Source organism: Pectinophora gossypiella, chromosome 4 (genome assembly GCF_024362695.1).
Source record: "Pectinophora gossypiella chromosome 4, ilPecGoss1.1, whole genome shotgun sequence".
NCBI lineage: Eukaryota > Metazoa > Arthropoda > Insecta > Lepidoptera > Gelechiidae > Pectinophora > Pectinophora gossypiella.
The window spans coordinates 3,028,603-3,043,874 of NC_065407.1; the positions used below are offsets into that span (position 1 = coordinate 3,028,603).

A 15,272-nucleotide genomic window follows, 5' to 3' on the forward strand; every position below is an offset into this window, starting at 1 on the left:
TGTGCACATAGGACTGGTGGAATCGGATTCAACTATGTATTTTATATGGAAGGATACATGCTATGGAAGTGTGCTATGGATACGTGCTATGAATGCGTGCTATAGATACCTGCTATGAGCCATCGCGAGTGGTGTAGCTATGGGCAGAGCTGAGTACCTTTAGTTTCTTTCAAATATTTTTCCTCTCAGACGACGCCCTGAGCCGAGGCTCGCGCCCAACAGTAACTGGGCACCCTCAGGCCTGTTGTCTTAAACGTTTGTACCGATTGAGAGCCTTCAGCGCTCCCCATTTGTCCGGCCAAGTAGTTAATGCCATCTGCGGCAAATCTACCATAAGTCACGTCAAAAAAAAGTACTTCATAAGTATCACAAATCACAACACTGTTACTTTGCGGCGGCGCACCTTCATCGCACAGCTACCTAGCGTAGTATTGGTGGAAATGGTCACATATTTTCGTAGCGTAAATTTCACATCTTCGCAGCATAGCTCCATAGCACATCTCTTATGTTAAAGCACCTTACCGCTAGGGAGATAAAAAGATGTTGATCAAGCGGTTTTTTTTTTCGTATTTAGAATTATTAAGTTGATGGATTTTAGTTTAATTCCTCGTACGTTCATGTTTTCAGCTTCGAAGTACAGTGCTATGGTTTAAAAAATACAACGAAATAGTGAAAACCTTTTTAATGTCATTTCACTTGGGGCATTACCAACACAAGGGAGACTATTACAAAGAGGTTTGTAGTGTTGTTATTTTTAACATTTAAGTTTAGCTAACATTTAAGCTCGGTGAAGTGTGGGTACTTAGTTCATAGTAGGATGTACCTCGGAATACACCAATTAGGATAATATTATAGTTGTGAGCTTATGATATATTATGTTGAATTTTTAGTGTACTTACTTATAATTGAAAGCATGTATTAGGGAGCCCGCCCACGCCACGTCAGACTTTTTTAACCTGGCCGATTTCGTGACCGATTCATTTCCGAACGTTCCATTTTAGCAATAATCGGATCGGTCGGGATGCACCGATTTTATTTCTGACCGACTTTTTGTAGGACGTGGGCGTTGCACTATTGCGAGTAGTACATTCTTTTTTCTCCTACAAAAAATCGGTCGCCGACTGTCTGACGTGGGCGGGCAGCCTTAAGTGTGTAGAATATTTGTAAAATACTATACATGTTATTGTTTTTAAATAATCTGTGTGTATGCCTGAGAAGGTGGTATTTGATGATATAGGTCTACCAGCATCTGATGGCATAAAAAAAGTAAAAAAAATATTGATTTTCCTATGGTAATATTAAACTGTCTCCTGTCATGTCGAAGTACATGTTTTGTCAACAATACTGAGATTTTCCAAAGATTCCTTGAAACTATTCTGAATTTCATAAGAATATCGAAAAAAACCACTTCGATCACAAGCAAGAAAGATTGTTTACATTGTTTATTGTAAAATTAGTGAAGAAGCAGTTGGAGATCAACCGCAATCTTCGATTTTAAATCGCGTCCAAAGTTGACCGGTAAGTAGGACTAACTAGTCTTAATACTTGAATATATTTTTCCTATATTATTAGTTACTAACCTGTGACCTGTTTATAGGAGTTCCTAGCACTACCATACGACGAATAATTGCTGAAGGTAGACCGAATGGAAGTGTATTTAGTGCACCCGGTAAAAAGAAGAGAGGTGGAAAGAAAACAAATAACCAGGAGAGTTTTGATTTGGAAATAGCATAATATAAGTGATCTTTTCATAAATATTTTGTTTTTTTTTTATATAGCTAGATTTTGCCCGCAGCTTCGCTAGCGACATCTATCGCTTCAAGCAACTGTTGGAATCTAGAGGTTTTTCAGAAATCCCGCAATTATTTTCCCGGGATAAAAAATAGCGTATGTTCCATTCCATTTATCTCCATACAAAATCTCAAGTCGATCCGTTGCTTAGTTTTGACGTGATGAGTGGATAAACAGACAAACTCACATTCAGGCGTTAGCGTTCACAAGACGACCGGGCGGACAATACTGGACACGACAGGGCAAAAAATAGAACGAAAGCAATACTGTATTGCATACAATAAGTACTTTATATAATGTCCATATTGTCCGTCAATAGGTAAAAAATAAAAAGTATCAAGACGTTTTCATCCAATTACCCGAGTGTTGCTTACTATAGAAATTTTATTTCCCCATTTGCCATCAGATTCTGGTACACCTATACTCAATGAAATGTAACAGCTTTTTTTTTAATCTGTTTGTAACCTAAATACCATGCACAGAATAAATTTCAATTCATTTCATTTTTAGTTAAGGAAACGCTGCTACTGCCACTAATTTCTCATCATCAATTTAAGAGCCACGCTCTTGTCGGTGCCGCATTTTCCATGCTACTTTTTTAGGGAAAAATAGGCCAGTGGTTTCCCTCTTGCCTTCCGCCCCGCAGTACTCTGTCTGACGGTAGTGGGATAGCGCCCAGAGTAGTCTATTATAAAGCCATACTAGGACTCTTGTCCACTAATCATCACTAATTCACTAATCTGTCACTAATTTCTAAATCATTATTTAAAGCTTTTATATTCGCCAGATGCACCAGACTATCGGCAGCATTTCTTACTACTACTCTTTGTTCTCGATGATCTTGGCAATGAGCGGCATGGTCCTGTTCAACGCTTCACCAATAATTACAAATTACAAAAATGGAGCCTTCACCAGCCAAGGATCAGAAAATATTCGCGTACTCGATCTATTTTAGCTTTCCTGGATTCAACCCGATGGAATATTTCACTCCCACTACCATTTACAATTTCTACTTGAGCTACGTGTGCGCTGCGAACATATGCGCAATGGATTTGCTGCTATTTTTAATGGTTTTCCAAATCGTTGGCCATATTCTGATTTTACGTAATAATTTCGAAATATTACCGAAACCAAAGCGAATGGTGTTTGACACGGAAGAGAATGAAATTATCCGTAAAAAGTTGATAGCTTGCATAGATCATCATAGGGAGATTTTCAAGTTTACTGAAGAACTGTCATCGTTCTTCGGACCTGTCCTTGGTTTCAATTACGCGTATCATATGTGCGCGTGCTGTTTGCTGATGATGGAGTGTTCACAAGGAGTAAGTTCCTACCATTCTTTACATTACTTACCTATGTAAGACATGTTATGGAGAGCCGTGGTAGCCCAGTTGGTAGAACGCTTGCCTCACATTTTGAGGTCGCATCCAACACAGGCGAAAACCAATGATAATTCATATTTGAATCATAAATTATTATATCATGTGCTTAGCGGTAAAGGAAAACATCGAGAGTGAACCCACATTTCCGAGAAATGCATTTTCAGAGGTATGTAACCTAATCTGTACTGGGTTGGTTTTCCCTTCGCGGGTTGGTTAGACGGCAGTCGGTTCTGTAAAAAACCGGACCGGGTGAAAATCTTCAGATTAGGTAAGCGGACCCTGTGGAAACGGGACAATGCTTGGGAGATGATGACCTATGCAAGACATGAATACCCTGAGAAAGTTTCGGCACCATTCCTTAAGTAGATACACTCACGCCTGTAATGCCTTATGAGGTGGGTAGAGCCACAAGTAATCAAAGACAACTTACAGCCACTACTAATATGATGAACCTAATGGTAACAAGGGATCAGCCTTTCCAATCCCTCTATCGGATTTACAATATGCCCGGGAAAACAAGCAGCTTACCGTTTTCTAATTTTTATTATTATTTTTTTTTTTTTTTTTGCTTTTAGATTAGCCATATCAGGAGACTGATGAACGGCCTCCGTGGTCCAGTGGTTGAGCTTTGTGCTCACGATCCGGAGTTCGAACCCGGGGCCCGGGTTCGATTCCCGGTGGGGACATATCACAAAAATCACTTTGTGATCCCTAATTTGGTTAGGACATTACAAGCTGATCACCTGATTGTCCAAAAAGTAAAAAGATCCGTGCTTTGGATGGCACGTTAAGTCGTTGGTCCCGGTTATTACTTACTGATGTAAGTACGTAGTCGTTAGATGAGTCATATCAGGGGCCTATGGCGGCTCGGTAATAACCCTGACACTAGGGTTGATGCGGTTGGTAATTCACCTCACAATCCACACGATAGATGAAGAGGAGACTGATGGCTTAATGATAACCCGGCATCCAGAATTGGTGAGAAGAAATCTGCCATTCTGCTGCATGATAGGACATTATTAAGCGTAAGGTACACAAATTAAAATAGTTTGTTAATTTTTCAGGATGTTGATGCAATAATTCGCTTCGGGCCTCTAACTATCATTGTGTTTGGACAACTTGTTCAGATGTCAGTTATATTTGAAATTGTTGATACTGTGGTATGTATTTTGCCAATTTACCAATATAGAACTTAAAGGCTACAAAAACGACACAGTTTATATAAATAATACAGTTTGTAGATTATTTAACAACTACTTAAACACACAAGATTACTTAACGGCCTCCGTGGTTCAGTGGTTCGACAATCACGGGGGGCCCGGGTTCGAATCCCGGTGGGGACATATCACAAAAATCACTTTGTGATTCCTAGTTTGGTTAGGACATTACAAGCAGATCACCTGATTGTCCGAAACTAAAATGATCCGTGCTTCGGAAGGCACGTTAAGCTGTTGGCCCCGATTACTACTTACTGATGTAACTGTAAGTATGTAGTTGTTAAATGAGCCATGTTAAGGGGTTTGGCGGCTAAGTAATAACCCTGACAACAGGGTTGATGAGGTTGGTATTCCACCTCACAACCCAGACAATAAGAAGACTTACAAACTACATTAGTTTGCATCTATTTATTCGTAGGTTTGTATAATTATTTATACAAACTGTGCTGCATACACACAGAAATTTGCCATTGCGAGGCGGCGTGCCTTCATATTTAAACGCCGTGCCCTGGCGCGCATCCCTTCCTTTTCTATAAGTATTGAGACATACGTCACCCGTCACTCTCTCACAGTACTGCTCAGAAAGAGAAAGGTGATCTCTGTCGCGGCGAGAAAGAGTCGCGTGCTTACGGTGCTAGGCCCGCTGGTTTCAAGTTTACCTTACCAACAACGAAATATTTTGTTTAAAATGTATTCAAATTCAAATTCAAATTCAAAAATATCTTTATTCAGTAGGTAACATAGTTACACTTTGAATCGTCAATTTTTACATAACGAACGTCTCATCCGCCTAAAACTACTGACTGTATGAATATAATGTTTTTTTTAATGATAGTATAAATAAATAACCCATCTGATTTTAGAGTGAAAAGCTGAAGGATTCAGTGTACGACGTTCCGTGGGAAAGCATGGATACAAGGAATTGTCGTCTCGTGATCATCCTACTGAACAGGGTTCAGAGCCCATTGCATGTCACTGCCATGGGAATCACTCCCGTGGGTGTCACTACCATGGCTGGGGTATTACTATTTTGTACATTCTTTGGACTATTTTGTGACCAACAGAAAACGTTATCTACCTTACTTACTTAGTAGCATTATTTTATGTACCATGCAACTTTTTTGTTTCAGATTTTGAAGACAACATTTTCGTATTACGCTTTTCTTCGCTCAGCAAGCGCCTAATTATTATTTTCTATTTTATAATTTATTTAAATGAAAAACTTAAACGGTAGACTTACAAATCATCCCCGCCAAACTTATGAAGTTTGATGGCGAGTAGCGCTCACATGCTTATTTCTTAATTTACATACCGATTACAAACTAGACAGTCACAGTATTAGTTTTACTTGTATAATAACATAAGTAGTAGGAATTTTGTACACATACTGATATATAGCTATTTGCACTTCTTCTTTAACTATTACTTACATCATTTACTTACGTCAGGCCTCATAATTAATGGGTTCGATTCCGGTAAGACATCAAATTATGTAGATTACGAGATTAGATACACATATATAAATAATGTAAGTACTCTTTTCGGTGTAGTATTCTCCATGTTACTTTTTGAATAGCAGAATTATCCGTTGCAAAAGTATGGAACTGAAAATAATTCAAAAAACAATAAAATTTCCATGATTTTTCCGACAGAAAATTTCACTTGATATCAACTCATAGTCATGGTCTGAGTCATCCCCTTAAGTATTCATCCATACGTACTCGTGTGACTACCTGTACGTACTTGTAAGAGACATCGTGAGGCGGATGATACAGCTCATCATTCTGAGAATTAAAAGAAAAGTATAGAATCTTCTTCTTTGCGAGTCGATGGCGATCGATGTTAAATTTTTGCTGACCAGTAATTGGCCACGCTTCCAATGTGGTCGGTCCTCACCAGTATAGAATTAAAATTAATTAAAAAAAAGCACTCGGTTGGTAATCCACTTCACAACCCACACTATAGAAGAAGACCGGAAGGGGTATGGGAATATTCTACTAGACGTCTTCATAATATTTGTCTGATAATCCTCACGAAACATAAAGTGATGTGTTTCGCTTTTTTTATGGGAAGTGTATTAAAATAACTGCACGAAGATTGCGCAAAATTACTAAATTTGTATTAATATTACCTATATACCAACAGTCCATTATCACCCAAAAACGAAAAACGCCCATCATAAACATCGCATATTCTAGATAAGGATATATCTAAGGTGAAAGGCGAATACACACAGAGGACGGAAGCGGAAATTTTGCTTGCAGCCCACATCATGTTTGCTATTTAACGCAAAATCCTGCTTCCCGGTTCTGTGTGTACAGACCCTAATGGGGATTTCAACGTCGTCCGTAGTCCAGTCGTCGATCATTAGGCTCACGTTCTGGAGGTCTCAGGTTCCAATCCAAATACGGGTTGCCACACATCACATTAGTCTATCAGAAAACTCGATGAGGTGTGGGTTATTTAGTTCACCTAACGATGAAAGTACCTATGACTGCCCCAATAGGCTACTTGACAACCTAGTCAAATGAGATACTTTTTTCTAAACGTCAAAACGAAAGTTGTCTTTGGCGTCTGTATGGAAATACTGTTCTGTGGAGACATCCATAAAATCTGTCAAACGTCGTCCTCATTATTACTTAGTTTACAAATAAAATTTGAAAATAAGTCGAATTGTAAAATGAGATTGATTTTTGATCATCTTATACAGGCTTCTACTTCTAGATAAGCATTTTGTAATTTATCTTTGACCCGGTCAAATACCCTATTGGGACTCCTCCTCCATCTAATTACCACTAAAAGCGGATTTCTATGACACTCGCTCATTACAACAAACGCCCGGAGCGACCCGGATACCGCCTGTGTGCACATAGAGCTGTGCTATCATAATTTTATATTTCTCCGTTTCCTTTCATTACACCATATTTCCTGACAACCGTTCTAATCTCCAGAGCCCTACTGTCTTCCGGAATTAAATTATGCCTTTCCATGAATATTATACTGGATGTCGCAATCTTTTTGTGTTTTTTCTCTGGCAACACTCCCGATGAATCATAATTTATACGGCCTGAAAGCGGCAAATGGATTAGTGTAGCTCTTGGGCGGGAAGTGGCGCCAGGGAAAAATAAAATGACGAATAGCAATAGCAAAATGCCCGTGAGAATAAAGACTTTCCAGCCCCTTATAATAATATAGATGGCGCTGTCTATCGTTGGTTTAATTTTTTTAACCTCCTAATTTCATGCATTCCAGACATATGCGTCTTTTATCTTTGTATTAAATAAATGATGACCCTTGTTATTATAGATATTATTCACCTAGGCAGAACACATCTTCCAACCATTATTTTTCTGATAAGAATAAAGAACACCAATGTAAAGAAGTAGATAGAGCTATTCATGTTATAAGGAGACCAGCTATGCTTAATCCTATGACAAGCCGCCATTGCTAGCCTTTTGATGACGTGTTACCACTATGTTACCATTAAATTGGTTTCGCCAACATTTCTAGTATGTACGTAAATTTTATTATTGAAAAGTAATCGAATTACTGACTAATGTATTTGATTAATATTACTTGTCACATTATACAAAAATCATTTAAAACTAATCTTTTACTAAAAGTTCAAAATTTCCTTGCAAAGTAAATATAAAAACATTGATCATGGGTTAATTATTTTTTACAAAATGGCAACGCAGGTTGGGATGACGTCAACTGGGCTAACCTTGAAATGTTAGCTGTCACTTTTGAGCTTACCTGTACGGTCTGCATGACAACCGCGCCGCGCGCGGCGCGAATTTTATCGAGGCGTTCGATCAATAGCCGTTTGACGTCCATCTACGTAGATAGCATTCGTATTGTTTATTGGTCAAAGCGCTCAAGGCGTGGTTGTTATGCAGACTCGGTTGGTTTTCTTTTATGGATCTATCTAATACGACATCTGTCATTACAGCAATGGTAAGAACTTCTCTAATCACGTTTTATTATCAAACATATACCTAGGTTATTACCTCTCAGCATTGACAGTATCTATTATATTTTAGTAAACAAGTATATCTGCTTGCCAGTGGGTCACCTATGGGGCATTGACACATCTCTCAATGTTACCAGACCAAAGTCTCAACACAACTGTATCTAAAAACGAATTAACCTTAGAATAAGTTTATCCTGTAAATGTTTTTTTAAAGTGTGCAGTTAAGTGTTTTATTATTATAACTAAAATAAATCATCTATATCGTCGTCTTTTTTGAGAAAACCTTGAAATTACCTTTTAGAAAAATATAATAACAAAACCTTGATTTCTTTCAATTAAATTAGTTCCAGGTAAAAATTTAGGTCATATTTTTTCCAGGATTGAAACTAGCGAGGTTTTTCTAACAAAAAACACAAACGAATGTGTTTTTTTTTTCTTAAAGGCGCTAACGTGGTTTTCACTATAATGCAATGGTACAATGGTTTAGCATACTAAACGAGTCCACTGTTAAATAGGCCACATCGAAGCAATTCATCTAAAAAAGCAATATTGCTATTTGGCACTTACTTTTATATGCGCAGAAGTCAAATTGCAATATTGTTTCTGTAAATGAATTGTTTCGATGTGGCCTTTTTAACCGCCCAGCATAATATTATGCTTTTACCTTTTAATTTTATGTTTTAACCTACCTACATTTTGCCAAAACGTTTCGTCAAAGTTGTCACGCTATCTTCAGTGTCTGGCTGCTGGTTCCCACCCGATGGACATATAAGATTAACATTGAAGGCGATTTTACATTGCACTATTTACTGTTTGTTATTCTATATTTTCTTTTAACATTTCTGCATTGGATTACACAATTATAGCATAACTGATTATAGATATAACATTTTCCATTCAGTTCACTATAAATATGTCCCCTAGAAAAACTAAAAACACCTCAGTAACCGCAAAGACAATTTCATTTAGGCCAACCCTTCCTCCCGACTCATCCTCCGAGCGATCCCCCTCCTTCTCCTCCCCTCCCCTCTCTTCTCGTCCACCCCTTTACTCTCTTCTGTTCTCTGGGCAAGACCAGTGACATGTATGACCACCCTCAGCAATCCTATTGGCAAAGTTAAGCCGCCAAAGCCTCATGTAACGACTACGTACTTATCAGTAAGTAGTAACCGGCACCAACGGCTTCCCCAACTATTCGCACAAAGCCCTTCGTCTTTCATTATGCGCACTGCTGAGGAATTCTCTGTCGTCTTCTGTATTTCCGAATGTATATAACTCAGGTGCTTTGAAGGCTAGAGTGAACAGGCACCTTCTGGGCGAGCTCGCGCCATCTTAGGCTTCGTCAATGCCTTCGGGCAAGTCCGGGGCCAAGAGTAAACCCTTAGTGTCATAGACGAACGCGTGCAATCACCATTTTCCATCAATAAATCGCAGACATCAATGTAAATAATCACTCCTACCCGGTGCATAGTCGTGGTTGCAAGCCCTTCCATCGTATGTTTTTTTATCGAATCCAGGATAAATGTTCGGTTAGCAGGGGTCCAACGTTGATTTATTCCCGGTGTCCGTCAGACCAACGAATTACAGAGCACCAATGTAAATCACCGACCATTCGACTGAATCGATACTTCTCTAATAGGTACCTTCCCTGTTTCGGGGAAATCCTCTTTAAAGCTGAAGGTAGTTTTAATGTGAACAATTTACATTTTCCTTCTTTTTCCGAGCATGAATGATGATTTTGATGATTGTAAAATGAATTAATTAATTAAATATAGTTGGTAAGTTAATGCTACACCGATAAGAGCCGGTGTGCTTATCGTGTGGGTCATGAGGTGGATTATTTGTAAGTGAATATTATGGTCTTGTTTTTGTGTATAGCGTCCTTTTATAATAAACAATTTCTACTCTATTCTACAATATAACAGTATGTTTACGTATTTCCGCGGGTAGTTTGGCTTAGCATTGTCTGTTTGTGGTCGTATACAGGGCTAATAGGTGATGGTGCACCAAATTAATGCGTAACTAACCATACATCACCATCTCCACAGAGAGGTGTTTTCGCAAGAACCTGAAGATATGACAGATTTTTTACAGAAGCGACTGAGTTTTTAATCCGCGAAAGGTAAACCAGACTTATACGGGTTAGGTTACATTATAATTTATTCGCAATATAATATGTATAAATGGCATTACAGTTTGCAGTTGGTCGGCATTTAATAATGATTTACATTTTTAGTTATTTAAATTATAACATCCAATAATAAAATAAAATCAAAAAAAATATGTCAATCATTTTAAGTACATTGATTATGATATAATCATAAAATAAATTACAATGTCATTAGTCACATTACTGTTGAGATTTGGAGAACTTGTACCTAATACTCCAGAATGCATATGTCACGAATGTGGGTTTCATCACGATGTTTTCTTTCACAGTTGATCATTTATGAATTCAAAAATCATTGGTTTAGCCCGTGCTGGGATTCAAACCAGTGATTTCACAGTGAAAGTGAAGCGTTCTTCCAACTGGGTTGCCGAGGTTCTTGAATGACTAACCATTGTTTCGCGGAAATACCTAACCTGGTGGACAAGAAAATCTGGTATTTAATAACTGTTTACAATAAAAATATTATAAAGTACTTTTATTCTGCCATAAGGTGTGGATAGGTATCATTTTAAAATAAAAGAAGTATTAACGCAGAGTATTTTTTCTGTTGAGACAATTTTTTTATCCACTTTTGGTTAGTCACTAGGTTATCAGTCAATATGGATGAGTAATAACAAAATCTGTTAGCGATAATAACATAGTCCACGAGAAATCTCTGGAAATACATAATATTTTGTTTGTGATAATACTTTTATGTATGATGTAATAGGCAAATCATCGCGGCCAACAGTTCGATAATAACACAAGTGAGCTACATTGGTCGTCATTTCAAGAATATTACAGTTTCAGTATCAACCATTTGGTATCGAAAAGTAAGGGGGCTGACTCAGCTCATTATTCTGAGTTAATATCAAATGAAATTTTCCATTACAAAAGTAATAATATAATTTAAAATAATTAAAAAAAAACATTAAAAATCGTGAATTATTCCATGGAAAATTCTACTTGATATTAACTCAGAATCATGGTCCGAATCATCCCCCTCAGTATGCGTTACGATGTCACTAACATACAAGGGGTTTGGTTAACATACACTTACTGTTTGAATAGTATCTTAACCTGCATACAAAAGTACAATTTTTGTTTCTTTTTTTTCGGCGTAATAGTAATATAGAACACAGATAAGCAGAAGCCCTCCAACTGGTCCGGTCAACATCCGGTGAAACCGGAAGTCATCTCGTCACCGGAAAATCGCCAATCTCACTCGCTACCTGCAATTTTTATGCTATATTTGGTACTTATGTTTTGTATGACAGGTACATACGTAAGATCACGCCTGTTTTCCGATGGGGTAGGCAGATAATTGATACTACCATTGATTTACCACTACCGTAGATACAGCCCTTGATACAAAAATGCGGCGAAAACTTGGCGCTTGTTTAGCTATACTTACATTCGTACACAGCGGTATATACATGCAATCAAATCGTGCGCAATCGTAAGAAAGTACGCATCGTCTTATTAGGTACATTAGCGCGTGGTGCTTCGTTAACCCTTTCAGCGCCAAGAGTTTTGATCATACTTGGTTGATTTGCTAGTGTTGGCAATATTGAATATCGATGTTTTAATTTGTAGTAAATAAATCATTTCAGAAATATATATATATACAGTTATTTTTAAGTATTATGGGTTTTATTTTATTTTTATATACTCCTTGAAACATTTTAAAATGTATTAAAATCTCAGTGGCCTTTATATACAGTGAACAATCACACAAGTAATTATGATATTAGTTGCATCACTACGTGTCTGATATATCAGACATTGGCGGTCTGGTTATACTGCGACTCGGATTGACCAGGAGTACTTGTTTTAAATAATGTTTTGAAGTTAAATTATAATTTTGGTGGGTTTTACTGCGAAAATAAAAAAAATATATACTTTGATAACATGCACAATGTCATTACTTATTAAAAATATATGATGTTCCATTCTTCTTTTTTCGCTTTGAGCTTCTATTTTTGCAAGTTTTTACCACGCACTTCCACGTGTTGCCAGTTCGGCGCCTAATCGCGCACTGAGGTAAAGTACTGTCAACGTCGCTTTATTAACAGTAACTTTGCGTCCCACTTTTTGAGCGCTGGTGTTCAATTTACGGTATTAAGTAGTAAATCTTTGGATACTGCTTCCTCCGCTCTTATCAGTCAGTATTGCAGGTAAAGCGTTAATAAGTTTTTTTTTCTAGAGAAACCATTTTTCAAAAAGGAAAGACTAGGTACTTTTTCTAGGGTGCGATTATGTGAGATTGTAAATATGGTACAGTCATGAGCAATATCATGTACCCACTTTAGAACCCTGTCGCACTATCATATTTCACATTTAATGAGACTTACGGTTTAATTTGTCAAAAAGGTTAATGTGACATGGTTTCAAAGTGTATACATATTAGTACTCGTGACCGTACGTATTGAATTGAAGTAGGCAAGTCAGTTATCATAAAATAAACATTTAAACTAATAAACTAAAGTTTTATTTTTTGGAAAACATGTGTAACTTGTTATTATGAAATATAAGATAAGATAATCTACATCCTTTATTATTTTTTAAACATACAGTTATATATAACACATTTATAACACCCATATTCTAAAGTGTTAACTCGAAATTTTGTCCACTCGACACGGCCTCAGCTAAGGATTTTGGTATTTTATGTCCACACTAACGAGCGCTCGCGATATTGTTCGCGTGGATTTCGGTTTCCGCGGTAAGAATTTCCGATGTTTTACATACATACATACATAAACTCACGACTATTTCCCACCGGGGTAAGCAGAGACTATAGAATCCCATTTGCTTCGATCCTGACACACTTCTCTTGCTTCCTCCACATTCATCAATCGCTTCATACACGCACGCCGGTTCAGAGTAGATCGTATTAAACCATTTCTAAGGACATCTCCAATTTGGTCAATGTAGTTCGGTGTGTGTGTGTGGTCCGATTTTTTAAATGATTAAATTTAGGGTATAGACTCTTTATTTATTTATTAAAACATATCTTATATCACTACACAGACCTTATCATAGGCCTGGCTTTTGTGTAGGACCATTTAGGATAAACATTTCCATCATATCATACATTACATAATTTGTAACGGTTTTGTCAGCGCACGCCGGAATTGCTCGCAGATGGTAGATTTTTTCCTACTTACTGAACACTTATCGTCACATTTTTGACAATTCACACAATATCTTTATAAATTGTAACCTATGTATTATTCTGATGTATAAGCTACATTATTGTAAAGTTTCATTAAAATCCATTCAGTATAAATTTATTACGTGAAGGAGTAACAGACATCCAGAATCAGAATCATTTATTCAATGTAATTATCATGGATAAACTTGTTGAAGGTCAATGTAACATTTTTGAATTTACGTCATTTCGGAAGGTGTTATGGCTGAGGAGAAGAAATGACAAGAATCTGCAACAGCAACACATCTTTTAAAAACCAATGAGAGTATACATTACAAGTTATTTAATAACTGGAGGAACACATTCAACACCAGACATTTTTATCATTTAGATAGTCATTAATCTTATAATAAGCTTTTTTACATAAAGTAAGCTTTACATGAGCTTTAAATTTATTTTCTGACAAATTTAAAATGTTATCAGGTTTTTCATTGTAAAAACGTATACATAACCCCAAAAAAGATGAAATTAATTTACTTAATCTAGAATTTTGAATAGCAATTTTGAATCAATCCATACTCATAAACTTTCACATTCATAATATTAGTAAGATAGTAAGAAGTAAGATTTAGTATTTACTGAAGTCGAACATAAAATATCATACTTTCTGACAACAAAATAATACGAAAATAATGACGTGAGACAAGGCCTAAGACGTCTAAGAATACCGATTTTGACCTAAGTCTCCTCAAGATCACCTCAATTGAGGACAGAATCGACAAAGGTTCGAGTTAATATCTTAGAATACGCGTGTTACTCTGTTTTTGCATAATGATAACTGAGTATATTTTCAATTAAATGATTGCGCATCATCGTCTTGATATGACGTAAATGAGAGTTATTCGTTTTTTGCCCTCAGTGGTTTCCCCTCTCGCCTTCTAACCCGCAGTAGTCTGTTTGACGCGAGTGGGATGGCGCCCAGAGTAGTCTATTTCAAAGCCGCACTAGGACTCCTGTCCTCCACCTCTGAATTGTACTGGCAGTTACCGCTGCCCTTTGACAGGTTCCAGATAGTCCTTGTGACTTGCCCCTTCCGTCCTGCATTACCGTACCGATGGCTCCCATCTCCGCCTCTGCAACCGTTGAGTGTTCACCCGTATCCCTGGGCAAGGGTTCTAAATCAACTAATAAGCTTTTGATCCAAACTACTAATTACTTAAACTTTTAAGGCCTTAACAATTATCATCATCAGGCCTCATATATGTTTTCCAGTTGATTTTTACAGTGTCTAGGAGGCGCTGTTTTCATGACTATATAAGTCAATGCGAGAGCAGCATGGTATACCACACGCTCTGGCTCTTTTCTCTACCAAGAAAACAAACCGGGCATTGGCCTTAACAATGGAGTTTGGAATTAACATATGGTCTTACGTCTTTAAAATAAGAACTGGGGGATTAAATAAGCCACATCGGAGCAATTCATCTAAAAAAGCAATATTGCTATTTGACATTGCGCATTTAATTTTATACGCGCAAATTTCACATTGCAATATTGCTTTTCAGACGAATTGGTTCGTTGAGGCCTCTTTAACTCCCCTGATCTTACA

General features: G+C 37.3%; 1 protein-coding gene and 1 long non-coding RNA gene across 2 annotated transcripts; both read left to right on the plus strand.

Moving 5' to 3' along the window:
* Positions 1 to 1,238: 1,238 nt before the first annotated feature.
* On the plus strand, positions 1,239 to 1,757 carry LOC126366369 (uncharacterized). Its single transcript, XR_007566338.1, has 2 exons — positions 1,239 to 1,518; positions 1,598 to 1,757. It is a non-coding gene; the product is annotated as an uncharacterized LOC126366369 (long non-coding RNA).
* An 821-nt stretch (positions 1,758 to 2,578) lies between these two features.
* On the plus strand, positions 2,579 to 7,711 carry LOC126366415 (uncharacterized). Its single transcript, XM_050009524.1, has 5 exons — positions 2,579 to 2,728; positions 2,973 to 3,113; positions 4,238 to 4,333; positions 5,254 to 5,409; positions 7,697 to 7,711. Exons 1-5 carry the CDS (start codon positions 2,579 to 2,581, stop codon positions 7,709 to 7,711), a joined length of 558 nt encoding a protein of 185 aa, XP_049865481.1.
* The last annotated feature ends 7,561 nt before the right edge of the window (positions 7,712 to 15,272 follow it).